This window comes from Ambystoma mexicanum, chromosome 3p (genome assembly GCF_040938575.1).
Source record: "Ambystoma mexicanum isolate Mex_15411 chromosome 3p, UKY_AmexF1_1, whole genome shotgun sequence".
NCBI lineage: Eukaryota > Metazoa > Chordata > Amphibia > Caudata > Ambystomatidae > Ambystoma > Ambystoma mexicanum.
The window spans coordinates 702,172,903-702,191,048 of record NC_090925.1 but is presented as its reverse complement, the minus strand read 5'-3'; the positions used below and the strand labels follow the sequence as shown (position 1 = coordinate 702,191,048).

Sequence of the window (18,146 nt, the reverse complement as noted above, 5' to 3'; positions counted from 1 at the left end):
CCAGGGCACTTCTTCACCCGAGCCACACCCATCACTTGGTCCAGCCCTTGAATCTTTGCTGACCCACTCGAAACCACAGGGTGGGCCTCTGTTCTTGGGCTGCGCTCTGTGCATTTCCCCTTTATGTCCTTCTCTGTCCTCTTCTCGGTCCTTCCAACTGTAACCTTTCAACGGTCCTCGCCTGGCTTGGAATCTTCACTCAGGTTAGTCCATTCTTGTGGGCAGGGGAGTCCTGTGCATTGTCCTTAGTACCAGTGATCTATGTGTCCCGAAGGTGGGGAAATTTAGCACGGTCAAATAAAGTCAAAACAGAGTCAAATGCATTCACATTTAATTAAACTGTTTAAAAACCCACACCGTGTCTGTGTTTTTCTTTTATCAGATTCTATCCTTAACATCCCCTTACCTATGCCTACCTATAACCCCATACCGGAAATGTCGCCATTTGGGATGGGTGTTAGACAGGCAATTAACAGGGGCCTTCCTGTCACACTATTCCTTTCCTATGTGTACAGGGACTCACAATCCCCAACACATTGACATTCTCAGATTGTTTGTTTTTCTGCCCTGATGTAGATTATTGTTGTGTACTTAGCTGAGCGGTTGGGCAGGCACATGAGATTCTAAGCAGATACGAGCCACAGAAAGAAGATCAGTGGATAGGCCTTCTGGGGTTGTGAATCTGCTTAGATTCCCATGCTTTACTTTGAGTAGCAAGCAGTACCTGCAGAAAGTGGTGGGCAAGCAGCGGGTCAGTAGGGAATGGATGTTAAGAACTTCCTGCCCTACCTGTGAATCAGCTCTTGCTTGTGTGTGGACGCAAGAGTGTTGTGTAAATGTACGGAATTAATTTCAATTAGCAGTTTTGTACATTTCATTTAGTGGTACGTTGGCAATAACAGCCAGTGATGCCCCAGTTCCAAGTGTGTAATGGCCCATTGGTGTAAATACCCATCTTTTATGAGCTACTGATCAACAAAGCTGAATGCATTCGACACTCCATCTAGCAATTGTGGCTTAGATACATGACCCCTCTTTTGGCCCATTAAAGAAAACAGGCCAGTTTTTGTTTCCTTTGCAGTGTTTTTGCCTTGTTGAGGTAGAACATTATCGCTCAACGAACATCCAATGGGCGTAAAGCTCTTTCTCCGCTGCTTTGAGGGTTTTCGAAGAGAGAAGGCAGTTCGATGGAGTGATTGACGTGGAATTTTAAAATGTATTTTGGTGGAAAAGCAAGGGTGAGTTCTTAAGATCACCTTGTGCCTGTGAATGGACACAAAAGGTTTTATAACGGAGTGCCTGTAATTCACTTACTCTTCTAGTGAATGTTATTAAATAAGCAACTGTGCAAGTGAGGCCCCTTCGTGTGGCCTTATGCGGTGGCTAAAAAGAATCCCCCATGAGCCTTTGCAGAACTGTGCTGAGGTCCCACACAGTGGGTGGACACACTCGATGCCTTCCATGAAAGCCTCGACTACAGGGACTTTCCAGCAGGATATTTTCTGTTGAGATGTATTCTAGGCTGCTAGTGCTGCCAGGTGTACCTATAGGCGCTAGAAGTAGACTACGATATCTGCAGGTGTGCAGTGAATATGCTTGATGCCTTTCAGGTGCACCATATGACAAAACGTTTCCACTTGTTGTAAATAACAATGTCTAGTCTTGGGTTTTCTGGTTTTCCTTAGTATTTCCATGGTCCTATGGTCATTCATCACCCGTTTTTATTTCGCTGCATTTTTTGCCTGAAAAAAACTCCTGGAATTGTGTAGTTTATTTGGGGGAGCCTCCCCCCCAAGGCAGCCTTCCCCAATGTATTCCCTATTCCCCTCCCCACCCCACCTCTTATATGCCCTTACCTCCTAGCCCCCTATTTTTCTATATTTTTTTCTCAGGCAAAAAACATTTGGGAAAAAAAAACGGGCGATGAATGAACGTCGGGCCATTTCCATGCATCTTGTTCTGAGTTGCAACTATCCAACCTCTAGGGCTTCAGGAGCTATGCGGCTAGGTTCCATGCCTCGGGGCACGGGTGTGTTAATTGTCCTTTTTGTTGTGTTAGTAAGCTGTGTGCTGTTTGAATTTTTTATGCAAGGTAGAATTGCCATCCTCAGGAGGTGGGGATACCATGTCGGTCTCGCCCACATTTGAGCAATTAGTATTGGAGTTAATGGCTCGTGGAGTAGCGTGTGTACTACTCTGCGGGATTGCGGTATGGGGGCGAATACAAATATCATGGACCAACTCATCCGTAGAGCATTTCCTAGTGACCCTTTCTCTGGGCACTTGGATGCACAGTTGGGGCATTCAGCATTCTGGGCTGTTGCAAACAGATTCAATGTTGGCTGACCCCACATATTTTAAAATCGGTTTGCGTTGATCATGGCTTCGTTGAAGCACTCGGCCTAAGTGGTCTGCCAGGTAGTTGCAATCTCCTGGTACATGCTGTGATTGGTTGTAAATTCCCTTTTTGACACACCAGTGCTGCATGTAAGCTGCGTCATCTGCATTCTTGCCCTTGTTTGAAACTCTACAACATCCCGCCACGGCATTCCTGGAGACAAAAGCGCTACCTCTAACGGTCCACAACCAGAGTAGGCTTTTGTTTAGGAGGGCATCCCTTGGTTCTAGCTTGTTCATTGTCAGTTTGGGTACCCGATGAAGATTGGCACATCTAGGCCCTCCTTGATCATGGCTCTTAAACATACTCCCTCTATGCCGTGGACCGTGCACTCTAGTTTCCTCCTGGCTGGAGCGTGGTCTACCCACAGAGCTTGAAACATGGCCGCCCAATAAAGTGGACTTTGCCATAGATTTGGGAACCCCGGATCTTAACATTACATTCACGGGGTAATCTCCCAGGTGCTAGTGTGTGGCGTGCAGCATTCACTTCAGGAGTTACTGGACTCAGATGGACCTGTTCAGTAGGGCATTCCGAGGGTAGATTATTAGGCCTCTTGCAAGCAATTAGAGAGGTACAGGACTCCCCCTGTGGCCTCCCTCCTCCTGTGAGTCTATCAGAATTGAAAGCAGTTTTCTCATTATTGCCAGCTCGACAAGCACTTGGTTGCACTTGCAACCCCCCGGCTGCGCAGTCGTCCTCAGCAGGAGAATCAGTGACCTTTTCAATACCAAGATTGGTCACGTTTCGTGGGGGCTTGGGAGCCCTAAGTGGGGTTACGGGAAGAAAATAACTAGCCCCTGAGCTTGTGGGCACCAAAAACTCACTCCAGGCACTAAGAGGGGGGCAAGAGGGGAGATTGCGTACAGATGCATCATGAATCACACTGACCACTTTGACCAGGGAGGGTGGAGCAGTCGTATATGATGAAATGTCAGTGCGAGGATCAGTGGCAGGTGCAGGAAGACGACCCAGGCTGGAGGTCGCAGAAGTAGAAGCAGAACTAGAACTTGGTGGCATGCTAATATTTGTGGATGCAGCTGGGATGACAGCCTCCCTTGCAGGGAATACCAGCTTTGCCGACCCGAAACATGATAGGTCAGATGGTGGATGCTGGATAGACACGATGGGGGCCAAAATGGAATCGGGGAGCTCACAGTGCTGGGAGGTGCCAAGTGAAGTTGAAGGGGGAGAAACAATCATGCCAACAGATCCGTTGACTTGGTCATCAACCGTGTCTCTACATGTAGAGTTCCCTCCAATGGTGGGCATACTTCCGTTGATGGCTGGGGCTTTTTGGTTCTACTCTATGCAACCTACACTGGGGCGCATATCAAACAGACTACCCAAATTACAGAACATCGCTCCGTGGTGGCAATCATCTGGTGCTGTAGGAACCCCTCCAAAAGAGTCTTTACTGTCCCCCAGAAAATGGTGAATCTTTTCTATCAGCATGTAGGCTTCCCCACAGGATCAGTGAGATTGCTGGTAGATTTATTAATTTATTTATTTGAATTTGATAGCTCAGTCATCCCAGTTATCCAACCAGGAGCAGGGTCAGTGGTGGCGACTTTAGATTACCCCCCTGTTGCCACTGCCTCCTTACAAACAACATCTTGCGCTGGGACTTGTGTACTGAATGACCTTGTGCATCTGGAGAGTATTACCGTACCAGAATGCTGTCCAAGCAATGACCCGCCACCCCTTCCCACAGCAATTTCCAGCTCGCCCCTGAATTACTTCCACCTTCACCTTCACCTTCGACTTACTCTCGCTTAAGATCCTCAAGAGAGAGTTTGTCCCATCCTGGGTTGGCCAAGTGTACCCACACTGCGCTGAACACCTGCCCCGCCAAACGCTGCACCCTTGCCCCACCGCTGGCTTCACCGCTGCAGGGCTGCCGATATATGTCCAGGGGAGTATGGCCTGTAGTTTGCTGGAACCAAGGAGTGTTTCCGTGCCGCCAAACACTGCACCGTTGCCCCACAGTGCAGCAGCAGCGGCCGGTATATGTCTAGGGGGGCATGGCCTGGTGTTTGCTGGAACCAAGGAGTATTTCCGGGTGGCCAAACACTGCGTTCTTGCCCCGCTGCAGGCTTCACCAATGCAGGGCTGCAGCAGCGGGTATATGTACAGGGGGGCGTGGTCTGGAGTTCGGGCTGCCAAACACCACACCCTTGCCCAGCCATGGGCTTCACTGCTGCAGGGCTGCAGTGGCCGGGATATGTCCGGGGGGGCGTGGTCTGGAGTTTGCTGGAACCAAGCAGTGTTTCTGAGCCGCCAAACACTGCGGCCTTTCGTCACTGGGTATTATTTTATGGAAGGCCCACTGCAGCCCACTGCGACCTGTTGTATCTGGCCATAAAAGACATAGCATTGGCTTTTCTGGCACTATATGCCGGGGTAGTTGCTGCCTTCCTGCCAAAGGCATATATGCCATGGGTAAATTTGCCCTTTTGCAGGCAGTGGGAACTACTAATGAGTCGGGTGCTAACTGGCGCGTGGTGTAAATCGTGTCAGATGTGTAAAGTTTGTATTTCTTCTCAACCCTCAGGTTTACTGGCTCAGTTGCGACTGGTTTAATTAAAGAGGTTATGACTTTTTCCTCCAAGATGTCCTCTATAAAATTGACATCCTCATCTGGATCCTCAGTGAGGAACCCAAACCATTGTGCAGCCCGACTTAACCAATCTATATTGAAAACTATCCTCCGGGGCAGTTTGGCTAGGGTTAAAGAGGATGAAGCTGGGGGTTCTCCAGGGACACCATGACGTAATCGTCAGGGTCGACATACTCCTGGAATCCTTTATGTGAGTCGGTATTCATGTATTCGGTATGTATCCCCCTGAATGTCAGGTTGGTCCTCTGACCTAGATTTCATATTTTAGTAGTTGCCGTGAGGTAGCCCTGTCTGCCGCTGCCAGTTCTTCCATGTTGCTCCATAAAAGAGACCATTTTAGATGTGGTTTCCTTAAAACCCTACATAGACCAATGTTTTTTGGGGTCGAGGGGTATTCTCCAACACGGCCACATTGAGATTTCAGGTATCTTGGCTCAGAACATGTTGACACCTGGATTGCTTTCCTCTTTCCACTCTTCTGAGTCCATAATATCGACTAGGCCCTCTTGCTTGCTACATTATCGCGGCTAGTGTTTTAACTCCCTCTGTGAAACTCTCCTTAATCTGTTTGTTTTACTGAGTGGAGGTGGAAATGGATGAACTATGTTTGGAAGCCCCCTTCTCAGCAGGTTTAGATGTGTGTGTGTGCCTTGTGGTGGAGTACTGGCCTATGATTCCTTCTTGGGGACCAAGCAGAAGGAATGTGTGAAAGAATTCAGAGTGACCCCCCTATCCCTTTCACAAACCGATTTTTCCCAAAGTGTGCATTTACCTCTGAAAATACCTTGAGCAGTGGAACTTTCGGGACTTCCTAAAACCCCTTCTCAGGTACTTGTGTGGACTGAATGCCTTGGGGACACTGGAACTTAACTTAAGCAGCCCTTCCAAAGCAAGTAAAGTTGCTTACCATTTTTGGTTGTTTTATAACTGTGCAACCACACTTTCTGCTCCCCACTTTACTTGAAATAGTTCTGCTATTGCCTTACTTGATTGCTTAGCACTGTGTGTACGTGGAAAGTGTGGTACAGTCCCCTTTGGGACAACCTGTTGTGTAGATACAGGAGTAGATACTAGTGTGTGTGGTGTATAGTATTAATTTTTACCTAAATGTGTTTGGGCCTAATAAGAGTACATTATAACATCTGTGTGGATAACTATTACTTGGCTATCACCGAGTGCTGTTAACTTTACCTTTATTCCAAACCCCTGATCACAGTCTTCGTTACTGCTTATCCTATGCTACCCAAAGTGAGTTTGCTAAGGACAAGTGTGAAAAACCCTAGTTCTGAAAAACCCTCCTAACAATTAAATGATGCATGTGTAACTGCAACCGGTTTCTGCACACGAGACAAGTTTGCTGCCACTCTTTCCTAGCACTTCAAAAAACCCAGAGGAATATTAAAGAGGCAGCACAAGATGTATCGGTGTACATGTCTAGAGAGAGTGCAGCACTCTGTATTTCTATCTTTAAGAAACGTGCAGGCATCAGTGATGAGACCCAAGGAGAAAGAGTGAACACCAACTCCTGGGGGAACGTTACCCACTGGTGCTGGGGAAAAGCTTGATCAGGGCATGGGATCTCGTGATGTTCCACGTGCCTTGGTAGCAAAAGGTATTTCTAGTTCCCTGCTGAGGGGTGTGAAGAGATATATAAGTGGAAAATAGGTCGTCTACCAAGTTAGACCAAAACTCTGGATGGACGGACTGACAGGTAGACTGCGCACGCACGCCCACACACACAAAATCTCCCACCATGGAGGGACAAGACATTAGTTCAAATTGCCACCTGGACAACAATGTTGGAGGCTAAAGTCCCAGATGGCTCCAGAAACACTCCTACTCGCAGAGAGAGTTCAAGGGTTTTATTGATCTTTTTTTTTTTTTTAAATCAGGTTGCTAGACCGTCCCTCTTTCTCGCATCTAAATGCACCAAACCCTTCCTAACCCAGGTGTCCATACCCCAAGTTAGTAGATGCTACTGGTTTCTCCCTACTGTTCTGACTGCACTCGGAGGGGAGCCCTTAAAGCCAATGCCTTTTCTATCTAAGCTCCCTCAGGGACTTCCTCTACTAACCATATGCCATCAATGTTGTTAGCCAACTAACAGTATTATAGGGTGTGCCTTTCAGACACACTACCCAGCTCATTTTCCTAGCATGCCCGTGTTCCTCTCCCTTTCTCTGTCTGATGTTCCCTTCTCAGTACTCTCCTTCTTACAACTCCCCCCACCTTCTTCCTTTCTACTGCTTAATTCTCCCTCGGCTGTCCCTCTAGGTCAGTCCCTCTCTCTCCTGCCTCCACCATTCAATGTTGAAACTCCCTCCTCGAGAATACTACCACTCCACCACACCTTCTCCCCAGTCACACTCCTTTCATTCTCACAAGAACTTTTCACTTACCCCCTAAATCCCCTCCAAAACTATTCACTGATCTTCCACACACTCCCCACATAGTACCACTTGCTCTCACCAACGAATACCTCACCTTTTCAATTCACATCCACACTCAAGTTCACAGTCCTTTCTCCTACTGTTCTTTTGGTCTGCCACTGCCTCCTCCTCTGACCTCACCCAAACCAAACGTCCTCTTTCCCGATACTCCTCTTATCCTTCCCCTCCTTCTCCCATTTAAGTACTGGCTGTTACCAATCTGGTATAGTCTGCTCCGTCAGGGAGGGTTTCAAACACTGGAAGTTACAAATAGCAGGCTAAGTCCAGCCCCTTTTCCAGGGACTCCATTTCACCAAAATGCCAGGGGTAGTGGAAGTGACCTCACATGACCCTTGACCCCCTGATGACATCACAGGAAGTGATGTCATTTGATCCCACCCCGAAGTGACATCACAGGAAGTGATGGAACATGACCGTTTACCCCTTGACAAAACAGGACGTGGCATCACATAGCATTGTTTCTAAGTGGAGTATGAAAAAATGGTTACAATATTACTGTAATGTGTTACACATTTCATACAAGAATGAATCCCACATGTAACGGCAGAAAAAAACATGCTATAACTGCAACTTGGGAAAAGCAAAATACATAGTCTGAAATGGATGCTTATTCTACTCTAAATGCTTTTCGGAGGATTTTGTCTGCATTGTGAATTTGAGGTGTTTAAGAACAGACTAAATCAGTCACTCACCCCCTGAAGTTTGCCTGAAATAAACCTTTAATGAGTCTAGCAATTAGTGTATGGAATTCCAGAAAGACAAATAGTTCAAATAGCCACTTGGCATTGGCCAAAGCCCAGGAGCTTCAATTTGTAAAAAAAAATATTTTAAAATAAAGAATAAATATATACATATATATATATATATATATATATATATATATATATATATATATATATATATTTTTTTTTTTTTTAGGGGTAGCAAGGGAGACCACAGCTGTAGGAAAGGAGACCTCAGGGGTCGCAAGTGCGACCTCTGGTGACCCCTAAATGACGTCCCTGCCCTTTTCACTATGCGTGGCCGCAGCAAGGACTGCCTGCGTTGTAAAGTGTCTAGGTTTGTGTTAGCCGGCCTTGACCCGACTTATCCCAAGTTCATTCATGTTTTGTTAAGCGGTTGCTGCGCCGGTATAAGTGCCCGGTGAGCTGGAGTGGATTTGCTAGGGCATTAATACATGCCACCGGTACTGGGGAGCGGTGCATGATGCCGCCGAGAGCCACGTGAGGGTTCCGGTTCTTTTCCCGCTGGCTCCCTCTCTGGACTCTGTATCTCAGATTGGGTGCGTCTTTGATGGGTTGCAGTGTTGCGGGGGGGGGGAGGGGTCAGGTCTGTTATTGCCTCATTCATGGTTCTAGGAAAGAAAGAGAAAACATAGCCAGTACTTTCTTCCAGGGTTATGGGGTGATGCAAGCTGGTACAGGGGGGGGGTCGGGGGCACATGATATTAGGCCCTCTCAACTGCCACTGTGCCCTGTGGGGTAAGACGGGCTCTGGCTTCCATCAATTCATCAAAATGGATAGAGTCGCCTGTACAGGCAGAAATCAAGTTGCCAAGAATGGCTTACAGGCACTGGTCCACAAAGAAGGTGGTATGCCGAATACTGGCGAGGAGTGCGCTACAGGTATAGAACGGACCAACGTGCCAGGAAGGAAGAGCTGGATGATGGGGGAGCAGAGGCCCACTACAGACAAAAGGATTCCATAGAAGGGGGAGTTGGACCTCAAAACCGCACTACTCCTAGACCCAGGAGCCTCACCTGACGACAGGATCAAGTAATATAACAGGACCTAGCGACAAGCACTCAGTGCAGAATGTGGGAAATCAGCTCCTGGAAGGGTAGGGGGCTAGCTAGCTGCCTTTGGGGCTTCAGAGTTGAGGGTACTTGAGCCCATGGCCCAGTAAGGATCCGGGCGACCAAAATGAGCAGAAAAGACACCTGAGAGAGCAGGTTACAGATAAGCCAGAGAAGAAAGGGGCAGCCAGCCAACAAGAAAAGGTCCCAAGATGGTGGTTGTTTAGGTGAGGGCTGAACAACTATTAACCCATGAGTGGGGCAAAAGCACATGCCCCAAATAAAGCCAAACCTATTAAAAGTAGGTAATGTGGCAGGAGGATTAGGTTTAGCTCTCAGGGCGGGGTTGCAGGCGGACACAAAAAAGGTAATATTAGTCCTAACACTTATCCATAGCAAGTACACTACACTGATATGCTAAAACATATGTTACACATATAAATATATCATCAGTCCAAATAAGTAATGGAGTACATTCAACAGTATAACAATACACAGTAGATCATAAAAATAGTAAATGTCGGAGGGCTCTCCTCGCCCCTTAGATGCACAACATAGTGACACAGGGTGGAGAGGGGGGCAGCGGGTAATGGAACCAGGCATTTTAACAAATAGTTAAAAAAATCCCCTGCATAACACCGTACATTGTCCTACTAGACACAAACAACCCATTCCTATTTTAGATTGTAGGCCCACTAGCTAGTGGTAGGAACACTAAATAGACAAGAGGTTGTAAGCAAAGTGAAGCAGACAATTTAACACAGGAAAAATAGGGCATACAGGCCCCAAAGGACAACAGCAAAGCTCCACTGCAATTCAGGCCTTCTAGCCATAGTATGTGAATAATATAATTGCACACATCAGTCAAAGACAGTTTTAGAGGGTGGAAAACAATGAAAAACACAGCCAACAGCCTCCAGTGCCACGGCTCCATTACAGACACAGTTTCCAGTGCAATTCATTTCTGGCAAAAAAAGGTAGTCCCCAAAATTAGATACAGTGTGCAGCTACATTCAGTTAAAGAAGTTACAGGCATTACATTGAAGCATACATCCAAAATGACAGGCAAGTGCTGCAACTCTAGTTCTTTGCCTAGAACTCCCTGAATCCCAGAGGAGCACAGGAAAAATATCCAGGTGCATGCAAGTACTCCCTGTCACTTTTGGAGAGTGCCAATTGGAGTACTTAGTTCCACAGATTGAAACAGGACAAAGTCAGTAGGCCATTCACGTGTATGAGAGTCAAGTCTCACCTCTGCCACACAGGTGCACATTCAGCAGGGAAGAAAAAGCAGGTAGACCATAGGATAGCCCAGTGAAGGTGGGATGACGAACCTGAAGTACCAGGAGGATGCAGCAAAGCAGGAAGAGCCCCCCCACCCCACTTTTATACCATGGGAAATGCAGTAAAGCCTTGCTTCTGAAAAGACTCGACCAGGGACCACTGGGGGGGAGGGGGAAATCTCAAAAATAAATGCCCACCCCAGGGACCAGGAGTTTAAGAAAAACTGCTCCAGCAGCACAAAGAACCTGGAGCCAACTATGACCCAAATGACCAAAAGGCAAAATAAACTGCCATCCCATGACAAATCCCCTCAAGCCAGCCACAAACATACCATTGACGACTTGAGGAAGACTAAGAGGATTTTGGTGGCTCGGTGGACAGAGGAGGATGGCCCAGCCACAGAAGATGGTCCCATATGGAGACGATGGTGAAAGCAACCCATGTCATACTAAGGAGCAGATGAGGCAGGGTAGAGGTGTCCCAGCACCCTTCCCGGCGATTGTTATGACCTGCATCAAGATGGGAGACTCTAGCATTACATAGCAAGCAGCCTGGAAACGTTTCCAGGATGGACAGCCCGACAACACATCAGTGGAGTAGGCAGGACATTGGAGGAAGTTTGCGATGGACTTTTAGCAGCAGAAAACCCTGACCGAGATGTACCTAATCAACTGTATTCACCATGTATGGCCAGATAAGAGCCCAAAAATGAATCAGCAGCTGGACATCTTCCAGAAGGTAGGTTAACCTGCTCCATCTGAAAATTCCAAGACGAGAGAAATGGCAGGGATGCCCCTTTATACCTCTACTCATAAGAGCTGGCCACCAGTCCACAGATGACTAAGGACAGAGGGTCCAGGTGGCCACCCATTCTGCCGGTCCTTCGAACTGCCGCTCAGCCAAGGGCATCCCCACAGAATACCAACAAACACTAATAAAGAGGCTGCCATGTGGGCTCACAAAGAGCCCACGTGTGCAGTACTAAAAATCTTAAGACTTCCTTGTGGTTCCCTAGAAAAAAGAAAGCCCTAAAATCCAAAATAGTTAAGAGCAGGACTTATACAGTGGTACCAAAAAGAACTACCAAAAAGGTCCCTTGGGTTGCCTGTGCGGTAAAATAGGTTGCATCCCATGTGAAGCCAAAACTAATGGGCAGCTGCCACCAGCCAACTCCCTAAAACCAATACAGGATGAAATAATCCTTATGGGCATAAATAAGATGCTTAGGAAGCACCCCTGGGACAGAGAGCCTTATAAGCGACCCAGACCATATGATCTATAACAGTGAAAAAGGTTTGCAATGGAAGAGAAACTTTGGTAGAAGTCTCTATGGCCACCAAAAATAGACCAGAGATAAAAAAAATAAAAGGGGTGAATAAAAGGTTGAGGAGTGGTTTCCTTATGTTCACCCTCTAGCTCCATTTAGACCATAGATGTATTGCAACGTGTGGTAAGTGATGCATGGATATCTTCAACTGGCGCTGTGCTGAATTGTTATCTTTAGTTGGAGTAAATCAGAGCTTTTCAGTGCCTACTACTGGTACCATGGTCACTACTAGAGGGGAACTGGCTGAAGGTCACACTCCGAAACCCTGCGGGGCGGTTGGAGAAGACAACTGAAAAGGAAACTAGCATCATCGCATCTCAAATCGATCAGGGCACGTTTAATCGAGCGTCACTGATGCAGGGCTATGGGGCACAGGTATAGACAGACCTTTGCCTGGACAGCATCACCAGCCCAGGTTAAAACATGTGATCATTCTAAAGTATGGGAGGCCTTATTTGCAGAGTCCAGCATCCACGGGACACCCTTAAGTCTACACGCGTGCGCCATGGCCTGCTGCCTCCATTACAGATTCTTAAATCCTCCACAAACACAGCTCTCCACGCATGAACTTACGAAGACAGACTGCTCCTTTAGTCTCTGCTTGGCCTCCTCCTCTTCAAGGGTAAGCTGCTTCCTCCTGAAAAGAAATGAAAAAGGTAAGAATGCATCAGGGAAGTATCAATAACCAGGTCAAGAGACAGCTCAAGGGCTCCCTTAGGAAATGCAAGGGGGCAGGAGGCAGTGGAGCACCTGAGCACACTGTTGTGGGATACGCCTACAGAGAGCAATGCCCTACCACTGCAAGCTTAATTCAAGCAGTGCCCTGACAATGCCTCAAAAGGCCACCAATGTGATTTCCTTGCAGAATTGAACAGTTCCTGGTGGAATGGGAGCATGCTTCCTTCTCAGAAGTGGCGAGCATGTTGCCAGTGTGAGCTTCCCCCTCAGCAGTGTTCTGCCATGGGTATACAATCAGATTTGGTAACCTCTCCTTTTGTGAGTGAGCCCAGCTAGAGGAAGAACATTTTTGGGAACCCTTAAGTGAACAATACAGGGTGGGGGGGGGGACACACAGTGGAGCCCCATTCACTGCCCCCTACCCTCCACAGGAGGCTAGCTTTGCTCGAGTGATAAAGCCGTGTTTCCATGTAACAGGTCTGCTGCAGAACATAGCGACATACATTGGGGCTTACCACCCGGAGCAAATATTTTGAAACATTAATCGTTAAGTTCTCAAAGCGCTTTCTTTCTCGGCACAATAAAAGCTGTGCACTGTTCTTTTGACAACTTGTTGGTCAGCACCACTTTGTTTGTTTTTGGTGATGCCCTCAGGTTTTATAAGTGTGTCCCCCTTTGGGGCCCCTTATGAGCCCCAAGGGTGGGAGATCCTGTGTAAGTGTCCTAGTCTGACTCAGACAGTTGAGTGGAACCTGGGAAGGACTAGGCAGAGTCATTTTCTGATTCCAGTGCCAGCCAGGAGCTCACAGAAGAATGTGGGTGTGCCTGAAGGGGGTGGCTATCTGGCATGCATTTGGAATTCATATCCCCTGGGTTTGTCCAGAAATGTTGGTGTACGGTCGCCAGCACAGATTGGCTGGCCGCCAAATGTTTAAATGGTGCCGTGTGTGTATAAATGGTGGTTATTATTTCCCTCTGGCTTGGCATTTAAGGTTACACTAAACACCAAGAACGTTGTCAATTGCTGGGATTTGAACTTACAGCACTATGTTGACTGACCAGAGGATAATGATGGAAGCCTGGCTCAGCACTTAATGAAGCTCGGCCTCGTCACTCCTAACCAGAAGGGACTGTGGCTGGAGCTCTTTTTCCTTGATTGAGAAGGGACAGCTGTATTTGCTCTACATAGGGTGCGTTTGTGACTCTTCAACTCTCACGACTTTCCTGTGGCGCTTAATCACAGAAACTGAAAAGTGCAGGCTCCTGACAACTTGACAGAGTTGTTGCCTCTGCTGGACCCTTTATTCGATGCTCCATCTGTGTAGCGGAACCCTGGTACCATTCTCCTTGCGGAAATATCTCCAGACGGCTAACCTGCAGTACTTTCTTTAACCTGTGACCCCAGGCTATGATCGCTATTGCTGAAACAATGATCTCGAGTTGCTGAGCCCCCATTTCTTCATTTGTATCTCTTTAGGGGGGATCCATGCGACCACAGGCTCCTTTTTCCCATCTTTAAGGGCCAGGATCTGCTTTTGCTGACCCTGTTATTCTGGCCGACATCCGTTACCCTTTCTGCTGCTGTTCAAAGGTATCCACTCCGCATTCTACCGAGCATTGCGGCTTAGGTTTCTTTTTTCATCAAATCATCTTTTCAGAAGTTCCTTAATACTGCTTGAACAATGATTCTGCTCTGCTGATGATGTATGCTGACACCTGCCCATCAGGAGGACAACTGCTAACTCTCCTGCTACTCAGGCTACCGCTGCAGGGTCCACACCTACGCTGATACAAGCAAACATCTTAGTTAGAATCTGTTGGAGGTCCCCTTAATCACCTCCAGTGGTTTGTTTTCATTCTTTCGTGGCTGCAGGGCTCCCTGGACGTCATTTCTCATCTCTGCAATCTCCCACCCTGGAGACGAAAGCCCTGTAACTGGACATCATCTTGGAGATCCCGTTGTCCCTCAAGAGGCCTTCATTGGTCTCCTCTTGCTCAAGGAGCCCCAAGCACATGCTTCTTACTTACCTTCATTGAATAACATTGGCACATTGACATCCACTGTTGGCCTCAGGAGAACGTTGTTTTGGGTTTTAAGTACTCGAACCACATTTCTTGATCTCGTGCAAACACTACTATGTCACATTCTAAAAATGTAGTAGTTATTCCCTATTTACAACTTCATAATAAAGAATATATTGTGTAGACCTTACCTTATTGCATAATCAAAACTATTCACTGAGCATCTGTTAGGCAGAATTCAATTTTGGGGGGTCATTACTGCTACTTATGGTTCCCCTAAACCTTTTGCTGCCGTTTTTGTTTTTTAGACAATTTTTTTCTGTCAGAGTAGGCTGATGGAAGGTATTTGTTTTCGGCTACATCTTGTTGTAGCCTTTTTACAACCAGTGGCGACTCGCTCACACTGGGCGACACCAACTTGCCCATCATCAGGTATGAACCAAGAAAGTCCTGTGAAAACTCTAGAGCATCCTTGGCTGCAGAAAGCAGCCGAGGGTTCTCCTGGGCTGTATTAGTTGTTAAGGAAACGTGTTTTTTCTTGGCTTCCAGTATCCCAGACAGTCATGACCAATGGGCCATGCAAAGCCTGGGGCGTTTTGCATCATCTAGTATATTTTATTGGGCAAGTAGGCTAGGATATTGCAGGTCTTGAGTTTTGTAAGGGGCACTGCAGGCATCCTTGCACATCCGGAAAGTCTGGTGTTGCATGTTGATTGTGCTCCTGCTCTACCATGCACATTAGGAGCCAGACAGCGAGAGATTTGATTAACACCTCCCACTGCTTTCTGGTTTCTGCCTGCAGGGTGCATGGGAGCCCCAGGGCCATCGGAGCAGTGCGTTTGGCAGAAACTCTTATACCCCTGCCATTTCATTTTGAAGTCTTGAAGAACAGCCATAATTGTCATTCTGCATGTGTAGGTTCTGGGCAGAGGCTATTCAGCATATTGTTTGCGACTTCCATCTGATTTTAGGTGGATAGGTCCTCCCACACACCTCAATCCACATGTGGGCGTGTCTGAAAGTATGGCTTGGACGTTTGCCAACACATTGGATGATGCCTTATTGTGGATTAGTTGGAAGGGCTAAACCCTTACCCTGTGTGTGTGCATGTGTGTAAGTAGGGGGACTCCAGGCTTTAGAACAGATTTGACTTGGAACTTACATGGAAGAAAGCTGGAGAAATCTCCAGAGTGTCTGGCCGGGCCCTGTCCAATTTGCTTCCCCTGCTATAGGAATCCTAGTGTAAGGCTCCCATCCTACTTCCCTCTGGTGTTTTACGCTGGGATTATAGGTCTACAGCCTCGGATGCTATACACATTGCCTTCCTGTCCTTTAGTATTTGCTGGGCCTACGTTGGAGCCTCTCTGCTGCCTGGATGGACTGAGTGGCTTACTGATGCTCCTTCTCACCTCTACTCCTTCATGGGACTTCTTGGATCGGCTCAAGCTACTGCTCTCCATCATGGGACTGGCCCTGCAGCCTTGACCAATCCTTTCTTCTCCACTAGCTCTAATCTCGAAACTGAAACCTACCTATGCAACCAGCATCCTGTGCCACCCCCCGACCCCCACCATGAGCCACTGCCGGGAGAAGCTGTCCCTGGGTCCTCCGATCCTGTTGCTGGACCCGTCCTCCAGGGCGCTGAGGCTCTGGGTGCACAGTGATTTATGTGCACCCCTCACGGTCACCGTATTAGGACTGTGGCCCTGTGCCTCACACTGCAGCCATCTTTGCCAGGGCCTTTGGGGGTGGAACCTGGGTCCGGAGCACTTCCGGCAGGGTCCTGCAGACTACAAAGCTGCATGGATTTCTCCTTTTGCACCTACGGACTGCAAGTAGTATATACTTCCCTTTTACCTACATCATTTAGAGAACTATTGGTTTGGCCACGTTAAACCTTGTGGCCAAACCTTCTGGAACTCTCTAAAAGTGACAACAACATGTTTTACCTGTAAAGTCATTGTCCCTTTGTTCCCCTTGGACTAGTGGATTTTCTACTGCAATCCTTTCTGTTATAACATTTCTGTGATTTTATATCCATTTTAGAGTAATAAACCACTGCAATTCACCCCCAATGAACCTACAAAAACAGAAAACATTGGGTCTATAAAGGTGCCTTTCGGTTTTTAGGGCATTTACTGTTTTTCTCACCTTTTAGTGATTTATGGGACATCTAGTACCAACTCACTGCTATTCCCATCTAGTAACATACAAGGTGACTAATATTTTCACCGATGTTGCTACTATTTACACATGCTGCGTCTATGTTATAGTACTTCTCTGAACTGCATTGATGCAATACTTCTATTTAAAAAAAAAGTATATATTTAGTATATATTCTGCTGCCAATTGTATTGTGTGGGGCGTAATTTGACCTTGATACTAGCGCTTTCTGCTGCTTAGATTGAAGAAACACTGCTGTGCCACGTTCCCTGGAGTGTGTTCTGGAATAACTTGTGGGACAGCTTCTGCAAATTCTACTGGAATGGTCCCATCACCAGAGGGCTTCTGAAAACTCTCTCCATCGCATTGGTAAGTGGGATCAATATACCAACACACCTGAGAAAATTAAAATTTTACTTAATTTATTAGGGTATTATTACTGTGCAGGGGCAATATTATTAAACAGGAAAAGTGCCAGGATATCCCAGTGTCTTCTAACTTAGGTTCTGTGAAAACTCAAAGTTCACAATAGCTCTCGGGGATCAGGTGGCGTTAACTTCGTAAGAAGGGCACCTAGATATGGTGCCCAAAAGAAAGTCTTTATACAAATAGTCTCTGGTTTTCCAATGTCCAGAGCTTGACTTTCTTTCAGATGCCTTGGTGTTTTAGAAGTGCTGGTCTAATGGGGACCTCAGCCCTTTCCGTCTCTTCCTCCTCCTCTTGGTGGGCTTGTTCTTAGAGGCCTTCGTTGCTTACTTTCGTTGGGGATTCCTCAGGTTTGACCCCTAAAACAAACCCCTCCCCTTCCAGGTATTTGTTGCTTTCCAGTAAGGAAAGAATAAGGGCATTGAGTGCGGCACTTCCCATAGACCAGGTTGAGAACTAAGGCAGTTTGTAAAACTACTCTCCACAAGTGGTTCATTCTGCCCCCATGTCCATTCAGGCTAGTCCTTCCAGCCCCCCTACCCCCAGGTGGAGTCTTCTACTAGCTCTGTTTCGCCCTCAGACATTTTCCTAGTCAGTCCACCTTTCCATGCCTTTAGATCTTCCACCAACTCTTGGTCTCCCCTCACATGCTCCTTGTTAGGGAGAATTCTCATAAATGTGCTAATTCCCTTCACCTTAGAGACCCCCAGCAACTTTGCTGGATTTTGAGGACTTGATTTTTTTACCTGGAAAGAGTGAGCGCCTTTTTTCCCACGCTTTCATGTGTTTTGATGTGTGTTTTACTCTTGTGTTCTTTGATTATGGAGTTTTTAAGGTAACTCTATAGGCATCTTTTCATGTGTGTTACACAGCACCATCAGTGCAGTAACACAGCAAAGTCTTTTTAAGCTATCACAAGGTTTAAATACCTTCTCTGGGATAAACTACTGTTTCCCAGAGACTGTAAGGTTCAATTGACTTT

The 18,146-nt window shown here is 47.0% G+C and overlaps 1 protein-coding gene across 6 annotated transcripts in view; it reads right to left on the bottom strand.

Moving 5' to 3' along the window:
- Positions 1–18,146, bottom strand: part of DBN1 (drebrin 1) — a 326,031-nt gene that overhangs the window by 82,502 nt on the left and 225,383 nt on the right. For all 6 annotated transcript variants that reach the window (XM_069651515.1, XM_069651516.1, XM_069651517.1 and 3 more), the window contains one exon: positions 12,449–12,512. In XM_069651515.1, coding sequence (XP_069507616.1) covers positions 12,449–12,512 — 64 coding nt within the window. The remainder of the gene's footprint in view (positions 1–12,448; positions 12,513–18,146) is intronic.